Source organism: Desmodus rotundus, chromosome 5, assembly GCF_022682495.2.
Source record: "Desmodus rotundus isolate HL8 chromosome 5, HLdesRot8A.1, whole genome shotgun sequence".
Lineage (NCBI taxonomy): Eukaryota > Metazoa > Chordata > Mammalia > Chiroptera > Phyllostomidae > Desmodus > Desmodus rotundus.
Window position 1 is genome coordinate 44,506,127 of NC_071391.1, and position 18,853 is coordinate 44,524,979.

Consider the following 18,853-nt stretch of genomic DNA (forward strand, 5'->3'; position numbering starts at 1 on the left):
TAAAAATGGTGACAGAAAATAAGAAAGAACCAGTAAGAAATGAAGAATACAGAAATGAAACATGGACTACGCTACAGGGAATCAATAGCAGAGTACATGAAGCAGAGGATCAAATCTTTTGGAACATAAGGAAGTAGAAAACAATGAGAACAGCAAAAACAAACAAAAAAGAATGCAAAAATAATGAGGCTATTAGAAGGGGCCTATGGCACAACTTTAAGCATACCAACATTTGCATCATGGGGGTGCTAGAAGGGGAAAAGAGGGAGCAAGAAATTGAAAACCTAGTTGACAAAATAGTGATGAAAAACTTCCCTAACCTACCCTGGCTGGGGTGGGTCAGTGGATTGATTGCCGGCCTGTGAACCAAACATTTGTTGGATGGATTCCCAGTCAGAGCACATGACTGGGTTTCAGGCCAGATCCTCAGTTGGGGGTACGCAAGAGGCAACCGTACATTGATGTTGCTCTCCCTCTTTCTCTCTCCCTTCTCCTCTCTCTAAAATAAGTAAATAAAATATTTTATAAAATAAAATAAAATTCCTTAAAAGTTAAGAGTATTCCTTTTAAAAAAAAGAAAAAATAAATCAAACATGATAGACAAAATGAGACAAATCAGGATAGTGGTTAACTTGGAGAGAATTAAGCTAATGACGAAGAGGGAGCACATGGGGCTCTTCCAGGGTAATTTTAATACGCTATTTCCTAATCTGAGTTGCTGTCCAGGGGTGTATTCTTTTGCAATTATCAATTGAGTTGTATATTTATGATCTGTTTACATTTCTATATACATTTTATAACTTAAAAATATAAAAAAATTAAACAATGGAACAAGTCAGATTATTTTTCTGGATTTCAAGGAATGCTTATGGACTGAGGTATTAACACATTCTTAATTGTCTTTAATTAAGTAGGTTTGAAATTTTACCACCTAGTCAACTTTGGCACCCAAATCTATGTAGATAGTCTTAACTCCAGGGAGAAGAGGGAGGAAATAAAAAGGAATAAAAATACCTACAGAAGGGAAAGACAGAGCCTAGAAGAACATGTGGTCTCTTTCCAAAGACATTTTTTTTACTGTTTCTTTTCTTATGAAACACATTACCAAGGATTTAATGTATTTTGTTTACAAAAATGGAATTTTTTCTATTTCGATATAAGTGGTAACTGAAGGTATAAAGAACCTTAGATTTTACCTATGGCTACCAGCTTACATGTTTTATTAGTGATTGTCTCTAACAGAGTCTTAAGGTTTCTAAACATTCTTCATTGTGTTTCATTAAGTTCCTTCTATGTCCATTTTATTTAGAGTGTTATTAGAAATTCCCAATGCATCGTATTTGATATGATATTTTTTAAATTTTTTAAATTGTTATAATGATTTTTATTTTTTTCTTGTTGTTCAAGTACAGTTGTCTCCATTCCCCCCCCACTCTCCCCTGCCCCATCTACCCCTACCACCCACCCTCAATCCCACCCCCTTTGGCTTTGTCCATGGATCCTTTATATGTTCCTTGATGATCCTATTTTTTCATTGCTGGCAAAGCTATTCTTCATTATGTGAGCATCAGAGAATGAGGGAATTATAGATGGCTTAAGTGAAGCCACAAAAAGGCCTTGGAGAACAATTTAAACCTGAGGTCTAGCAGTCTGGGTTTTGCTACTTAATTTCTTAGAAAACCCCTACACATTTCTTTATCTTGAAAATGAGAGGACCGATTTAGATATAATTGGCTTAGTCTGTAATTTTCAGGGGCCAATTTTAAATATGAATAACAGTCTAAGCATTTCTACTCAAAAATTTAAATGTATAGGGCCAATTTTAAATGTGAATAACATTCGAAGCATTTATACTAAAAAATTTAAATGTATAATTTTAGTATAATTAAGGAAAGTTTTAGTTGCCACTTTCTTTGCTATTTTCTGCTTGTTTTTCATTTTCATTCAGTATTTGTCATTTTATTGTATCTGATTTTTATTTAAGTTGTCTCACATTTTCCTAGATGTAGGAAAGTATTCAAACAGCTAAATTCCCTTGAGAGAGATTATTTATATAATAGTTTAACCAAATCATACAAACACTACAGAAATGTATTCAATACCCAGAGGGCAACATCTAAACAGATGCACCACGTACTGTAATATTGATCATGCTGCTAAATTATGGGTAATAATGTTTCAGTATTCCAATCATAATGGCAGTATTATTTATAGATGTACAAAAATATACATAGTAAAAACATAAAAATAAGCTAATGTATAGTAAAGAACTCATTTACAAAGTTAATAATCATAACCCTTCATGAGATTTTAAGCCTACTGTGGGTTTGTGGTGAATAAATTGTCTCTAATGTTATCAGAACCTCTGAACACACAGTTCTTTGTTACTAGCCTTACAGAATTTTCTTAGCTCTTCAGCCATGGCAAAACCTTTAAGTGTTTGGCCTCAGCTATGTTTAAGCAGGTCTAAAACAAACCTGCTTTATACTTCCTTGAAGAAAGAGGAAAATTAATGGAGTGCTTCTGCCTCCTGCTGGTAGCCACATGGAAGCATTAGAGGAATTACCTATCAAAGTGTCTCTGTACTGAATTAATTGTTCAAAGCAGGTCCTGTGTGGGTGTCATTAAATAATTATGCCAAAGAACCACAGAAATCTGGACTACCCTGAAAACACCAATGTGCTCTATTCAATATCACTATAAAGACACCGACTTTTAGACCCAGCACTTTTCCTCTATGCCTTTGGTGTTGCTCATTAGCTTAACTAATCTGCAAAAGGCAACAAGTAATCACATGGGAAATCATTTCTAAAAGATAGGAAAAAATACAGATGCCTGAATATGTAGGTCAATTTGAATTAGGAATTATAAGGGATAAGAAAAGAGTCCCCTAAAAATACAATCTGTTTAATTTGATCAACAATGTGCTTTCTAAATCAACATTCTAGGATTCCAGACAAAGTACACGGAGGGAATATGAGAATTCTATCACTGTTTGTACATGTTTGTAGAAAAACAGTCAGGTTTCTCGGTGAGACAACATTTTTAAGGGGCAAGTAAAAAGCAATAACACTGGCTACTAAATACAACCATCAAGGAGCAGATAATGATGGTATGATCTGACCTCAGCAGTTAAAGGTGAAAAATGAGCAGATTCATGGTATGTTGTAGAGTATGTTGTAAATTATAGATTTGGTGAAGGATTTAACAGGTAGGAGGAGAAAGAAGGAAAAACAAGGAATTCAGAAAACATGGCTCTTAAGAGTTTTCTTAAGCAATTGTATGATTGATGGAGCCCTTTTATGATATTAGGAGGAAATGGAGAGAAAGTAGATTTCTGAGGAAAATCATATATTTTATTGTCATCATTTAATTTTTAGGATAAATACCCAGATGGAGATATCAAGTAGGAGATTGAATGCATGAGTCTGTCCTCAGAGGGGAGGTAAGGACTTGGAGGTGCAAATTTTAGGCTGTGATACAGAGTAGAAGTTGTCACTGTCCTCACTTCTGAGAACTTAAATTCAGTGTGTAACAGAGACATTAGGCAAATAACTAAGTTAATGAATGTCAAATTAGAAATTGAATAAATTTTATGAGGATAAATAAGTTATCAAATTAATAATAAATAATGACAATTATATATTATTGGTATTATATTGGTAGAATACCAACACAATACCAAAATAAAAGAATATTAATAATACCAGTATATGGGGAACATGTTTTAGTTAGCAGGCTTCCTGGTAAGTGATGGTTGAGATGCAGAGAAGAAAATTTAAGATTATTTTACAAAGAGGAAGCAAGTTTGAGAAAATTTTCCTCAACCTCAGTCTCTTCTTTGTGAAAGAACATCTTAGGCAGAGAGAACATCAGGAGAAAAATCTCATAAAAGAAGGGAAATGGTAATGTTAAAAAATAAGAGAAATGTTGAAAAGCTGACCAATTTTTCTTTAAAAGGCAAAAGAATTCTATTTGATGAAGGAAATGTATTCAAATAGTGAACTAAGACATTGGCCATCTGAGTTTTAGAATGACGATTCTAAGGGAGAGAAAACAATTACTCAATCCCTTTCAGAATTGCATATTTAATGAATACTCAGCTGATTAACTGAACGAATGAATAATTGTACAGTACACACTGAGGTGATGTCAGAAGTTGTGGGTCTTCAGCCTAAGTCTCTGAGCCACAAAGACACAGATGAGTCTGAAAACTCAGAGGGACCATGCTCCTGTGGGAACTCACTCATCAAACTTCTTGTGTATAAATGTCCCTCTCTGCCTACCACCAATGAAGAAAAACTAGTCATTGGCTGTCACCTGGAGTGGGATAAAACAGGAACACCTTCATTAAATACTGTTTGGAGGAAAAGTGCACTTGGAGACATCACAAAGTAGAAAATGAAGGTTATGAAATAACTATTTAAATGCATGTGTAATATTAAAACTCAAAGATTATTCTGAAATGCTTAGTGAACTGCGGGGTAGAAGAAGAACATTTTGAGAAACTCAGCTCTCAATTTTACACATACAGCATCTCATCAGCATCCTTGGGACAAGGTCCCAGACACCATAACTTTTCTGAAAATTAGCTTTCTACTTCAGTCTATTTGTTTTTATTCGATCCATGTGGCCTCTATGCACAGCCCTGCCAGCGGATGAATAATGGCTCTTACGTGACATCAGGAAAAGACCATTCTCTTCCACAGCAGATAATATGCCTCTAAAGAACAGAGTTGCTTGGTTACATTTTGTAAAGTTAGTAAGCTTTTAGTATAATGCTGTTTGTCTCAAAATTCCATCTAACTCATCTGAAATTGGAGCATTTCCCTTAAAATATACTTATACTGTTGCTGGCTGGAAGATGCATTTTAGTTCCAGAGTGATTGCTTCAGTCAGCCCTAGCATGAATTCCTCCTCCTTCCTTCTTACTGGATTTCCTGGCCTGGAGCAGCAATATTCCTGGATCTCCATTCCCTTCTCCACTGTTTATACCATGGTGCTTCTGGGCAACTGCCTGGTGCTGCATGTGATCCGGACTGAGCCGAGCCTGCACCAGCCCATGTTCTACTTCCTGGCCATGCTGGCCCTCACTGACCTGTGCATGGGGCTGTCCACGGTGCACACGGTGCTGGGCATCCTGTGGGGACTAAGTCAGGAAGTCAGCCTGGATGCCTGCATTGCCCAGTCCTATTTCATTCATGGCCTGTCCTTCATGGAGTCCTCTGTCCTCCTTGCTATGGCTTTTGATCGCTACATTGCCATTTGCCACCCACTACACTACTCCTCCATCCTAACTAATGACAAAATCATGAAAATTGGAGTGGCAATTTTATGTAGGAGTACATTACTCATACCTCCGGTCATCATTCGCCTAAAGTTCCTGAGTTATTGCCGTCCCCACATCCTTTCTCATTCTTTCTGCCTGCACCAGGACCTTCTCCGTCTAGCTTGTTCAGACATCCGATTCAATAGCTACTATGCCCTGATGCTGGTCATTTGCACACTATTGTTGGATGCTGTTCTGATCCTTTTCTCCTATGTCCTGATTCTTAAATCAGTCCTGGCAATTGCTTCTCAGGAGGAGAGACGTAAGTCATTTCAGACCTGCATTTCCCACATCTGTGCTGTTCTCGTGTTCTACATCCCTATCATTAGCTTAACAATGGTGCACCGTTTTGGCAAGCATCTCTCCCCCATTGTCCATGTCCTCATGGGCAACATCTACATTCTTTTCCCACCTTTGATGAATCCCATCATCTACAGTGTCAAGACCCAACAGATTCGTAGTAGAGTGTTCAGATTATTTTCCCTGAAATTATATTGAGATACTCAGTTCTTTTAAAAAATAAAAAGAGACATTAATAACTATGCAGAATTAAAAAATAAATTTTATTAAAATTAGAGTTTTAGTCCTGAGTCCATGGTTCTTGATTTTAAAACACACTTTAAATAGAGTCAGAGCATCAACTACAAATACATTCCATTTTAATCTATGTCCTAAAAACGAGTTATTGTTGGAGCTGGAGGTGGGCAACTACATCTGAAATATTTCATAAACCCTGTGAACTATTGCTTTCTGCAAAACAAAACATACACAGGTTATTCCATAAGTATAATTATATTCAAGTAAGTGTAAAAGTAGTTGAGTGCCCAAAATAGATTTTTAAGTATTTTCCTTGCAGTAAAACAAAGCTAAATTCAAATCATAGGTCTTTTAGTTTTAAAAGTGGGTAAATTGCAGTTTCTCTAATTTGCTGAGATTCAGTTAATTAATCTTCAAAATGAGAAAAATAGCAAACTCACAGGAATATTAGGATAACTATATGGACCAGAACTGTCTAATAAAATTTTCTAAAATGATGGAAATGTTCTATTATATAGACTAAATATACCCAGATAAGACAACAGTTACTTATGGCTACTGAGCATTTGAAATGCACATAGTACAGTCGGGCAACTCCTTTTTAAATTCTGGTTAACTGCAGTTAACGTACATGTAAAAGACCATTGTATCGGACAGTGAAGGTATAGGAGACAAAAAGAACATGTAATCAAACATGACTTGGGATTCAACCTTTACCATGTCTGCTTTAAATTGAAATCCTTACTTTTCCTTATATTTTATCTGTGGACCCCACTGTCATTTAGCTGGATGTGAATTTTGCTCTGAATCTTTTCTTTTAAATCTGAACACAGATATATCCTGGACAGATGAAACTGTATGCTTATGACTGACAGAGTTAAAAAAAAGTAAAAGAGTCAGTAAGTGTCTGTGGGGTAAATATAAAATAATTGATTTAATCTTCCTGGATCTCTTAAGGACATAAAGTAGAAAGGGTCAGCAGTTAACATACTAAAAATATAAAATAAATAAAATAATGTGTTTTCTGCCCGTTTCTCCTTTCTGTACTTCATTCAATTAAGTAGTCTCTGTTTATTGACTCTGTCTGCCAAACAGAAACACTGGCTTAGTTCCCAGGAGCTGAAGTTTCAACGTGTGGGGAATAGGTCCTGGACAGAATAAAGTACTTTGGCCAAAAAGAAAAAAGTATAAGATTATCCACAGGGTTATAGATTAGGACTCCTGGGTTAGAATAGGCGGTTAATTAGAAGAAGAGAGCAAATTTCCTGATGTCAATGAGAAGCTACTCTACTTTCTGCCAAAGTTACCAGAAGTCAAGAGTATAAGGTAGTATCTAAAGTGAGGATTAAAAATAAGTGTTCTAATTGCTAATTCAATGTGATTTATCATCTTGCTACATGACCAAAATAACTGTAAGTAATTAGCTTAATATGAATGTCAGGTATTGTACTAAGTGACCTGATGATAATGAGTGTCTGCATGGTCCATATCGGCAGACTGAAACCCAGCCAGTCTGAGAAGATTTATACGGCCCAGTTTTAGAATGAAAGCATCAATGAGCTGTTGAACCTACAGAAGTTATGTAGGTGTCTCACAGATAATCTTTGAGTGCATGTTGCTCAATGGCCAGACAACTTCCCTTTGGTGCCTTGGTCCTGCAATCACCTGTCCTCAGAACTGACTCGATCTTGGGAAATCAAAGGCCTCGGCAATAGCAAAATATATTTTCCACCCACCAGGCATGAAGGAAGTACCAACGTAAAGAACATAGTTATATATCCAACAATCCTGAGTGGTTGGTCTGAGAGTCATGTTTAATACAGTGAGTAAGAGTGTTCATTTGAGAACTTTTTATTATGAGTATTTGTACCTCAGATTATGGCAAACTGTAAAACCAGCGTACTTGCAAAAAAATGGCTATAAAATAGGTGTAAACATATCTGGTGTATTCTCAGAAATCACAGTTTAATTTAGAACTATATGATTACAGCATGATGATAAAATGTATGAAGAACTTCAGAATTTTTGAAATTCATGACCAAAAGGAGGGAGGTCAGCCAAAGGAAGGGAGGTGAGTAAAGAAAGCTGGTGAAAGTGAATTTCCTTTGATTCCTGGGTTTACACAGAAGGGAAGAGGTTTAGAAAGTTTTACTTTTGATTGTTTGTTTTCTAAAGGCCCCTGTCTTGGGAAACTAGCTTATAAAATAGCTACACCTCTTCCTAGGGAGAAGAAACAATTTCAGAATCATCAGCTCATGTCCTGACAGTGAGAATAGATGGACTTATGACAGGTGTTAAAAGCACCATCAGGTACTTTGCAGCCTGAGGAGAAAACTGGTAGAGACATTCTTCCGTAGATTCCAAAAAGCCAATTTTATGAAATAAGAAACATGTGGTCCATGAATTACGTCCTGGTACTGTTATCAAACTAGTTGCCTGAAGAGCCAGTGAGACACAGTAACCTTGTAAGAGTTGTCAGACTTATGACACCTGTAAGGCTACTGTCCAGTTTGGTGGGAAACACTACTAAAGTAACACAGTAAGTTTGGGGAAACCCACATTCTCCTCTTTTTGCTTTTGTTTTAGGTAGGCTGCCATGCCATCGTACACTGCTCTTTTATATGAAGTCACAACTAATAAGGAGAAAGCTAAAGGATATTGGTTGGCGTAGGTGACAGAGTAGGATGCAGAAAATCAGCAAGTGTTGGCTCAGTTGGATTTACTCCCACATCAAAAAGCTAAGGTCCGGAAAGGGGAAGATGGCTGATTTTTGGACGTGAGGAAACAAGCTTTTAGTAAAAACAATCTGCTCATAATAAATCCACGAGCAGATGCTCATTGTACACTATACTGACTAATTTTTCCAGGTTTATCAAAACTTGATTATTAAGTTGACTCAGAAGATTTTCTAGCAGAGACTGTGTCTTTTTTCCTTAGAGATTTATGGCCACTATTTGAAAAAAGGAGAATCTGCCGGACTAATGAATAAAGACCAAAACACACACATTTTCTAGAATGGCTCATTTGGAAATTTAAAGAAAAGATAGCCAAGAACTCCTTCGCAGTGGTAATTGGTATTCTAAAGTTTTTCTACTAAAAGTGTGGTTTCCAGTCCTGTGTCCTCAACACCACCCAGTAACTTAAAGAAATGCGGGATCTTGAGCCCCAGTCCAGCCCTATTGCATCAGAACCTATATCAGCTTTGGGAGTGCTGGTGGTGTTCTCTTTCTTGTTCAGAGCTCTGCTTATAAACTGTGTTGATTTTGTGCCAATTAATCAATTGGTATCATTATGCATATTTTTGTGCTTAATTTAATAGTAAAATACAAATTTAAGGAATATTAAAATTTCAGTTTATGTATAAACTTAGCAAATTAAAAATGTGTTTTTATTTCTGCCACTTCCTATAATCCATTAAAATTGTAGTTGCACACAAAGAGACATTATGGAAGGAAATGATAGTGGTGTTTATGAAAACAGATTTTATAAACATAGAAATTTTATATATTATTCACAAAACACAAAGCAAGATAGACAAATAAGGATTCTGGGTGTCTACAGAAAGGACACTAGTAAGAAGAAAAATAATCCTGGAAAAACACAGGGATGGGACTGAGAATAGTAGAAAAGGTGAACTGTGTCAGAATTTCCAACTAAAGTATACAGAAACCCACCTCCATCAGTCTGGTGCAAAAAAATATATATATATATATTTATAATAATAATTTCTCTAGTAACTGGAATAAGTGTGATTCACCTATAGGGACACTAGGTACAAAGGGTGCTACGACTAAGGTGTTAGATATTTAAAAAGAGGGATTATGGAAAGTAATGTGTATAATGTTGAAGCTCATGGAAATCACTTTTCTGATTACCTCCTGAAATACTTATCAGACTGATATTACACAGTTAGAGGATCACGGGATTATTCTCTATAAAAATTATCTTAAGAGACAAACAAATACTGGAACTTCACTTCCTGAATTGGGGAGGCTTCTTCTTAATCAACCTACAAAGTAAATGACCAAATAGGAAATCCCATCATGTCCATAGAAATCTCCACTGAATTCTTGGTCCTTCACCATGACATATGGATGGACAGCCAACAATTTCCAGGGATGTGATTAAATCAACCAATACAAAAATAACATATTGAAAATGAATTTTTTAAAGATTAACTTAATGGAGCAGAATTTATTTAAAACAGAAAACAAAACTTAAAAAAAATAAGCCCATAAAGGTACTCTTAATAAAATACCCAATCATATTGGTTCATTGATACAGGAAGAGGATACTGTTAATGAGAAGCAAATAGATAACACAAAGATTATTTGGAAGTAAAAAACAATATGAGAAATGAAAGGAAAATAGACATCTCAAGGGATAGATAGATTTTAAAAGTAGAACAAAATAACTAAAGGTTGAATATGGCAACTGGGAGAAAAAAAATACATGGGGTCAACTCAAGAACAGTAACATCTCACTAATAAATGTTCTAGAAAGACAGGGAAGACAAAAATATATGAGAAATGTATTAGAATTATGAATTTATTAGAAAATTAAAAAGGCTTTTCCCAGAACAAAGGACACATACCAATTGAGAATATCCACCAAGTAACCAAAAAAAAATTGTGGTTACAATTTTTTATAACCATACACACAGACACATATATAAAATGTTATAATAAGTTAAAAGAATAAAAAGACAAGCTATAGACTGGCAAGAATATTTGCAAAATACTTATCTGATAAAAGACTTGAATCCAAAACATACAAAGAACTTTTAAGACTCAACAATTAAAAACTAAACAACTCATTTGAGAAAATGGAGAAAAGATCTGAACAGACATATCATCAAAGAAGATATACAAATAGCAACAATCATATGAAAATATGCTCAATATCATTTGTCATTAAGAAATTGGAAACTGAAGCAGTAATGAGATATTACTACACACCTGTTAGAATGGCTAAAATTCAAAACACTGAGAGCACCAAATGTTGGTGAGCATGTGGAGCAATAAAGATGTTTATTCATTAGTGGTGGGGATGCAAAATAGTATAGACAGTCCAGAAAGGAGTGTTGCAGGTTACTAAGAAACCAAGCCCAGCCCTACCATGTGATCCCACAACTGCATGCTCCTAGATATTTCCCTCAAGTGAGTTGAAAACGTATGTCCACACAGAGATATGCACATGAATGTTTATAACAACCTTATTTGTAATTGCAAAAACTTGAAGCAACGAAAATGAATTATTTATAAATTACATTCATAAAATGTAATATTTTTGATGAAAGACAGAGATATCAAGTAGTGAAAAGACATGGAAGAACCTTAACTTCATATTGCTAAGTGAAAGGAGCCATCCTGAGATGGCTACATATATTTATATGATTTTAACTATATACCATTCAAGAAAAAGCAAAATTATAAAAACAGGGTGAAGGTCGGTTGTTCTCAGGGGTTCAGGGAGAGGGGCCGGGATGAGCTAGGAGGAGCACAGGGGCTGCCTTTCTGGTCCTTCCCTCTTTAGACCCTCTAGTGAGACAACAGCGTTCACTAGACTTGCTCTCTCCCACTGTCTGGCTTATGTACTGGCTAGCGCTCAGGAATCTCTCTTGCCCATAAAACAGTTATGTCAGCTTAGAGAAACTTAAATGTAACACACGTTTAAAGGAAAAATCCCAACCAGTTCAACATCCTCAGTTTAAAGGAAAGAAAGCCATGGCCCAAGAAATTTCTACCATTATTTTAGTTACAGAGCCACAATCCCTTATTCATTCTTGTGAAATCCATAGAACTTTGAAAACTGAAACTTTGGCTGCACAGTCTGACCTGAAGCAATGACAAAACCCGATGTACACGGTTGTGAGGATATTTGTCCTGCATAGTTAAATATTGTGTGTTTGTTGAAATAATATCAATCTACTTGATTAAGAGGGACTCACCAAGACCCAAAAGATATTGTTACCTGATATCAAGGATATGAACATGTAACTTTTCTGAAATCTGGAAAATTATTTTCCTACAAAATGTGACCCAAAGATTTTAGAAAATGGACTAGAGACATCTGTGAGAGAGACTACAGATATTGAAGGTCATAGATAATAATTAATCCACCTGCACAGAATATTACTGGAAAGGGGTTTTAAACTAGTAACAGTTTAAGCCCACTTGCTCATTATATGTATCTGAAATATTATCTACCAGAGATTTTTTTATCAAAAAAGGAAAACATAACTATTTCTAGAAGAAAATATGTATCTGAAATCATTATCTACCAAAACCTTCCAATCAAAAACTAAAGCATGGCTCTTCAAAGGAATTAGACAATCAGGGCTGTCGAGTCCCTAGATTTGAAAGTATCAGAATAAAGTATAAGTAGAGCCTCCAGCCTCCACCTGTGGATCCCATTCTTTGTAGTTCTGGTCACTGTCAGAAAATCAGACACAAAGACCAATTTCTACCGTCACCTAATTTTTCACTCTCCTCCCTCAATCTCTTTTCCTCTACTATACTTCAGTGCCTTTAATTTATTTTCCAAGGGTAGGTAGGAAGATAAGTGCTTTTCCTTTTTTAAATCCACAATCTCTAGAGCAACTATGCAATTAAATGTCACTTTTGCTCTTAATACTTTTGGATGAAAAGCATTTGAAATGCAGGGAACACCAAGTGGCTACAACTGACTATGTGACCAATGGAAGAGAGGAAAAGCTAAGGAGCTTGAAAATTTCAAAGTAAATAAGATGACAGAACTCAGTTGTAGGAGTCTTCTGAGAAGCGCACAATTATTCTACAGGTGGCATTGACAGCTTCTATTTGAAAATGCCTCATTGGGCGCAGGGTATTATTTCTGCAGTAGCACTAATCTCTGACACGTAAAGGAAACCTGGAGAGTTATCTGTATGTGTTAACTTGGATGTCTGACTGTGCTAGCCAGGGGAGCAACTGAGTGTGTTGTAGAGGGAGAGAAAGCAGGCGTGCTTCTCCCTGCAGGCTATGCACCAGAAACAGCTCTAGGCCACCTCTGTCCATGAGGGAAATAAAATTCCATCCTCTACGGGCTGAAGAAGTTGGACCTGAGAGATGCCTAAAAGGAGGTATAAATAGAGAGTTCCAGATTCCTATTTGTGTTTTGGACATCTTGCTTTCATTTTTTTTCTCCGCTCAACCAATTAAATACCTTCAGGATCCTGGAAAATATAGGTAAGTAAACTGAGTTATGCTCAGTGAAGACATATAGAAAAGAAACCAGGAAAAATAATGTAGGAAACTGTAGAATAGAATCTGCTCATTCTTCCTGGAACTGAATCATCTTGCATTGTCCTTAACCTTGACCTATGATATATTGGATGTGACTTTTACTCTGAATTTGACCTGCAATCATAGTATCTCTTTGTGCTCTCTTATTAAATGGGTCCTCTGCAAAGACCACAAATATATGCATTTCTCCTCTTAGAATATGTTAATGCGGTGGTCATTTTTCTTAGACATGCAGATCTGAATGTTGTAATTAGATGCATTGAACTTACAACTAGTAGTGAAAAAGGGTCAGTTATAAAAAAGTTTATTAAAGATTACACATACACGTATACATATATATGCATGATTTTTTCATAGAATCTACTGAATATTCATTATACATCAGGTGCTGTGCTAGGTGCATATGAAGAAGCTGAAACTCAAAGATTTTTAACTCCCTTCTCTATATAACAAGGTGTTTCATTAGTAATGAGGCAAGAATACTCTATTTCTAAGCCCAAGTGTCCATCTCTAATTAAACTGTACCTTATAAAAGTAAACTTGTTTTGGATAAAAATGATCACTTGGGACCATGTGCTCAGTATAAGAAAGTAAGTCATGGTCCTTATGGAAACCTTGAACGAGTTCAACCTCTGTGTCGTGGCACAAAGCCTAAAATCCAGAATGTGACTTAGGCAATATTTGAATTCAATTCTATGTAGCCCTAGGATCACACTCTCTGTTTTACCACACACTGCCCCATTCACATATTAATGATTGTCAGAACATTCATGAGCAATGTTATAAAATAATGCCTCAAGGAAATCCAGACCTATGAGTTCACTAACTACAAGTGATTATGCTATAGTCAAGGGAAAAAAAAACTAATAAAACAAAACAGATCACTGATATCTCAGAAGATCACCAGTAGAGTTTAAAGAAAACTTGCAAAATTTCTCCTCCTCCCTCGCATCTCCACTTGTGTATTTTTTTCCATCACTTAGACTCTTCCGTGTCCCTTCCTAATGTCCCTGTGAAGCCTCACTCACTGTGGGCACCCCCTGCACAGCCACACTGCACTCACGTGCCTGGCTCCGTCATGGATCTGTGCGGGTGTGCTCCCAGATTTTCTTTTCTCTCACTCCCCAAAGTGTCGAAAGCCCATTGCCATCTTTAAACAACGAATTTTAGCTATATGTAAGGGGTTAAACAGTTGAGCGATGTAATGAAAGATCTCTAGACTTATGCATATCAACATGTTATTAAATCATTTTAAAAGAATTACATCCCAACATAAAAGCATAATGGGCTGACCCTTTGAGGATTATATATTCTAACTCATAACTCAAAAAATGGAGTCCAATCATTTCAATCATACAAAGGGAGGGATTAAGATATTGACAGCTTAATAAAAACAAAAGTAAAGATAATAAAACAATACTGTACAATGATTGCTACCCTGAACTGCAGTAGAATCAAGAGATGAAGAGGCAGCCATTCCTGAAGTATGTACACCACTTAGAAAATGAGAAATTTAGCTAACTCTTATTTGAGAATAGGGACTGTGAGAAGATGGGAGCCACTTATCAACCGTTGATTTTGTGTCTATGTCTCTACCTTGTTTATATCTATATGTTTATGTACACACACACACACATACACACACAGCCTACCCTAATATTAGGTCTCCTAGCCTGACTTTTCACCCAGCAACTCTCTTACTCCTATCCATGTTCTTTGAGAACTATAGAAAAATAGTAATCAATAAATTACCTTCTCTCCCTTTTATTGAAGGACTATGGACCCCTGCTTTGTAATATGACAATATCAAGTTATTTTCTACTGTGGTGGCCTTCGGAGATACAAAGTATATTGTCTCATTTTCCATCAGTGACCCAGGTGGATCAGAATGATTTTCCTTCACCACATGCTAAGCATATCCATTTCAGAACCCAACTCAGTCTGGCAGTAAAAATAGTTTTTAACCTTAATCTCACAATTTTAAGGGATTGGCAGGCAGGGATCAATTTAATTCACCTGTGGGCTCTCAGTGTCTAGCACAGGGCTCAACATCAAGTCAGCAATCAACCAATGTTGAAGAAGGCATATGTACAAAATTGCTTGAAATATATTTTGTCAACACCCAGTCCCTCCATTTTCCATAAGCAGTATAATCCAATTTCACATCTGTCTGTTTGACTCAGGAATCTGATCAGTAAAAATTTTGATGACATTTTTATATCTAGTTTTGTTTTTATAGCTAGTATTGGATGGTCATTGATATCACAGCTTTCAAATCTACCCTGCCTGACTTTGAATCCAGTGTGACCAGCAAATGGCTAAATGAAGGTCTATGGGACATGTCCTTTCTGTCATCTACAGGAATAATAACAGCATCTATGTCACAGATTATTGTAAAAGTATTTTAATGGGCTATTGTGAGGATTTAATATTAATATAGAGTATTATGACACATATAAAGAATTTATGAAATGTTAACTTTTTTCCAGGATACAATATTTAATTCTTACAATATTTAATTTTTTTCAGGATACAATATTTAATTCTTCAGGAAGGAGTCAGAGTGGACTTTTAGGCCAGTTAGTCCATCTCATTATTCTTTTATAGGGAGGAATATATTGGGGAAAATATCTGATCAGATATCATTCAGCCTAAGGTAATGCTCCTGAATCCTCAGTCAGCCCTGTGGTCTTTCATTAAAGGCACTAGGTCTGGAGTATGTGGCCACAGATGGGGCCTTCTTTTTACAATCACACTAATCCCCAGGATACGTGGTATGTCCTGATGGGAGTCCCAGGACTGGAAGAGGCACACACTTGGATCTCCATCCCTATCTGTTTCACCTACATTGTGGCTGTCACAGGCAATATCTTCCTCATCGTTTTAATCATGACCCAGAGCAGTCTCCAGGAGCCCATGTATCTCTTCCTTTCCATGCTGGCCTTCGCTGATGTCCTGCTCTCCACGGCAACAGCCCCCAAGATGCTAGCAATCTTCTGGTTCCATTCCGTGGATATATCCTTTGGTAGCTGTACATCCCAGATGTTCTTCATACATTTCATCTTTGTGGCAGAATCTGCTATTCTCCTGGCCATGGCATTTGACCGCTATGTGGCCATCTGCTACCCACTGAGATACACCGCAATCCTAACCTCCTCAGCCATTGGAAAAATTGGCATAGCAGCTGTGGTCAGGAGCTTTATCATATGCTTTCCATTCATTTTCCTAGTATACCGACTTACATACTGTGGGAGAAACATCATTCCCCATTCCTACTGTGAGCACATGGGCATTGCTAGATTGGCATGTGACAATATCAATGTCAACATCATTTATGGCCTGACTGTGGCTCTGATGTCTACAGGACTGGATGTAGTGCTCATCACTGTTTCCTATGCAATGATCCTCCTCACAGTGTTTCAGAGACCTTCTTGGGTGGCTAGAGGCAAGGCCCTTAGCACATGTGGTTCCCACATCTGTGTCATACTGATGTTCTATGCTCCAGCCTTCTTTTCATTTTTTGTCCATCGCTTTGGGGGTAAAACCATCTCTCACCACATCCACATTCTAGTTGCCAATCTCTATGTGGTGGTGCCCCCTATGCTCAACCCCATTATTTATGGGGTGAAGACCAAACAGATTAAAGACCGAGTGATTTCGCTCTTCTCCCCCATCAATACATGTTTTTAAAATAAAGAATACATCAAAAATTAAGAATAGAGTTATTACATTGTGACCCAGTAAACCTTATTCTGCATACATATCCCCCCAAATTGAAAACTTTTATTTCATTTATTCACAAAAATGTATGCACTCCTATGTTCATTGCTACATTATTTACAGTGGACAAAGCATAGAAACAGCTGAAATGTCCTTCGATGTATGATTGGAAAAGGAAGAGGTGGTACGTATATATAATAAAATACTACTCAGCCGCAAGAAAAGATTAAGTGCTGCCATTTGTGATGCCATGGATGGATCTTGAGAATATCATGCTGAGTGGAATAAGACACAAAAAGTTAAGAACCACATAATTTCATTCATATGTGGGATATAAAGCTGGAAGCAACAACTGAACAACAAGGAATAAAACCCCCAAACTCATAGACACAGTATAGTGGTTACCAGAGGGAAGGAGGATTGGGGGTAGTAAAGGGTATAGGGGGTCATATATATGGCGATAGAGATGATTTGACTTTGGGTGGTGGGCACACAATGCAATGTACAGAAGGTGTTTCATCAGAGAATTATACAATGGAAACCTATATAATCTTATTAACCAATGCCACCCTAAAAATTAATTAAAAATACAATAAAAATAAATTAATGGTATTCTCAATTCTTCTAGAAATCCTATTATTATGCCTTTTAATGTATTCCTAAAAATACATGAAGATAACTGACAAAAGAAATGTATTTCAAGGTTTAACCCAGAGCAACTTTTCATGTATAAAGCTAGGAAGTGGGAGTGGTGAGTCACTCAGTTTTTCAATAGACAGTTGAAATTCTGCTGAAATAGAAACATTCTTATTGCTCTCAGTTGATCCAATAGAATGGGGCCTCCATATTTTAGTTATTTTTCTCAGCATCTATTTCTTAAGTTAAAAAGTGAACTCTAAAGTCAAATAATTTCTCCCCATTATGGGGGGCAAAGGGGTAAGGGATTTCAGGAACAACTATAAAGGACACAGGGACAAAACCAAGGTGGCGGGTGATCAGGGGAGGGAGGTGGGGATGGCTGGGGTGGGGAGGAGTGGTGGGGGAAAATGCAGACACCTGTACTTGAACAAGAATGAAATAAAATAAATTTTCCAATCAAACAATTTCTGATGACTGGCATCTCATGAACTGTAGTTGAGGGATGGACACACAGGGCGCCACAAACATCAGGTTACAGTTGTAAGTACATGGAACACAACTCGTGCTTATGTTATCAATTGTTAATTTTTGCTTTATTTTCCATACAAACAACTAAAAACCTATTTGCCCCATGCTGTATGGTATATATTTATTGAATAAATGAATAATATTGAATTAAGGTAATATCCAACATTAAATTAACCCACCTGAAACCACACAAATAACTTAAAAGCTAATACTTTTGTTTACATATTGGGGATGGAGGCACAGATCATCAAAGAGCATCCTGATGTTAATAGGACTTCATTAGGGGACTAAGGGACTGAAAACATTCACATCCAGGACACAAAAATAAAAGTCAATGGCACATTACACAGGATGCTTACACAGAATCTTGTATTAAAAAGACTCCAATAGGACAAGTGTAATAATCTATGAACTTGTCTCTAAACTGTGCCTTAATTCCTTCATACCTAGAAAATATTCTTACAACCTCTTCTCTTCGAGGCCTAGCACAATGCCATGAGAATGTGAAATCTGAACTTCTTTACACTTCAAGAAAGACAAATAAAACCTCTGAGGTGTTCTTTTGAATATTTGTAAGCTTTTGAGGGTTAAGTTTTTTATCTGTTTCTTTATAACACACACACACATATACATACATACATGTGTGCACCAGAAAAGAAAGCTGTGAATAGGCTTTTCTACATCATTTTCATTTTCAGGAAGAGGGAGAGAAGACAGAAAATACAAGTAATTTGTGCCTAGTGGTACTGGGCTAAATAAACACTATTTCGATTTATCTTCAAAATATTTGGATTTTAGCCATATATTTAAAAAAATCAAAGTAGGGTTTTTCCTA

At 36.5% G+C, this 18,853-nt stretch overlaps 2 protein-coding genes across 3 annotated transcripts; both read left to right on the plus strand.

Moving 5' to 3' along the window:
- Positions 1-4,350: 4,350 nt before the first annotated feature.
- LOC112317573 (olfactory receptor 51V1) lies at positions 4,351-9,332 on the plus strand. Of its 2 annotated transcripts, XM_045183587.2 has the most exons (2): positions 4,351-5,591; positions 8,453-9,332. In XM_045183587.2, the coding sequence occupies exons 1-2, from the start codon at positions 4,865-4,867 to the stop codon at positions 8,539-8,541; spliced, it is 816 nt and encodes a 271-aa protein (XP_045039522.2). In that variant the 5' UTR covers positions 4,351-4,864; the 3' UTR covers positions 8,542-9,332. The 2 variants fall into 2 exon arrangements, with proteins under 2 accessions (XP_045039522.2, XP_024430422.1); XM_024574654.3 differs by lacking the exon at positions 8,453-9,332 and having other exon boundaries at positions 4,351-5,971.
- A 3,692-nt stretch (positions 9,333-13,024) lies between these two features.
- Positions 13,025-16,828, plus strand: LOC128781114 (olfactory receptor 52Z1P-like). Its single transcript, XM_053925694.1, has 2 exons — positions 13,025-13,074; positions 15,739-16,828. The coding sequence occupies exon 2, from the start codon at positions 15,850-15,852 to the stop codon at positions 16,819-16,821; it is 972 nt and encodes a 323-aa protein (XP_053781669.1). The 5' UTR covers positions 13,025-13,074; positions 15,739-15,849; the 3' UTR covers positions 16,822-16,828.
- Positions 16,829-18,853: the final 2,025 nt, after the last annotated feature.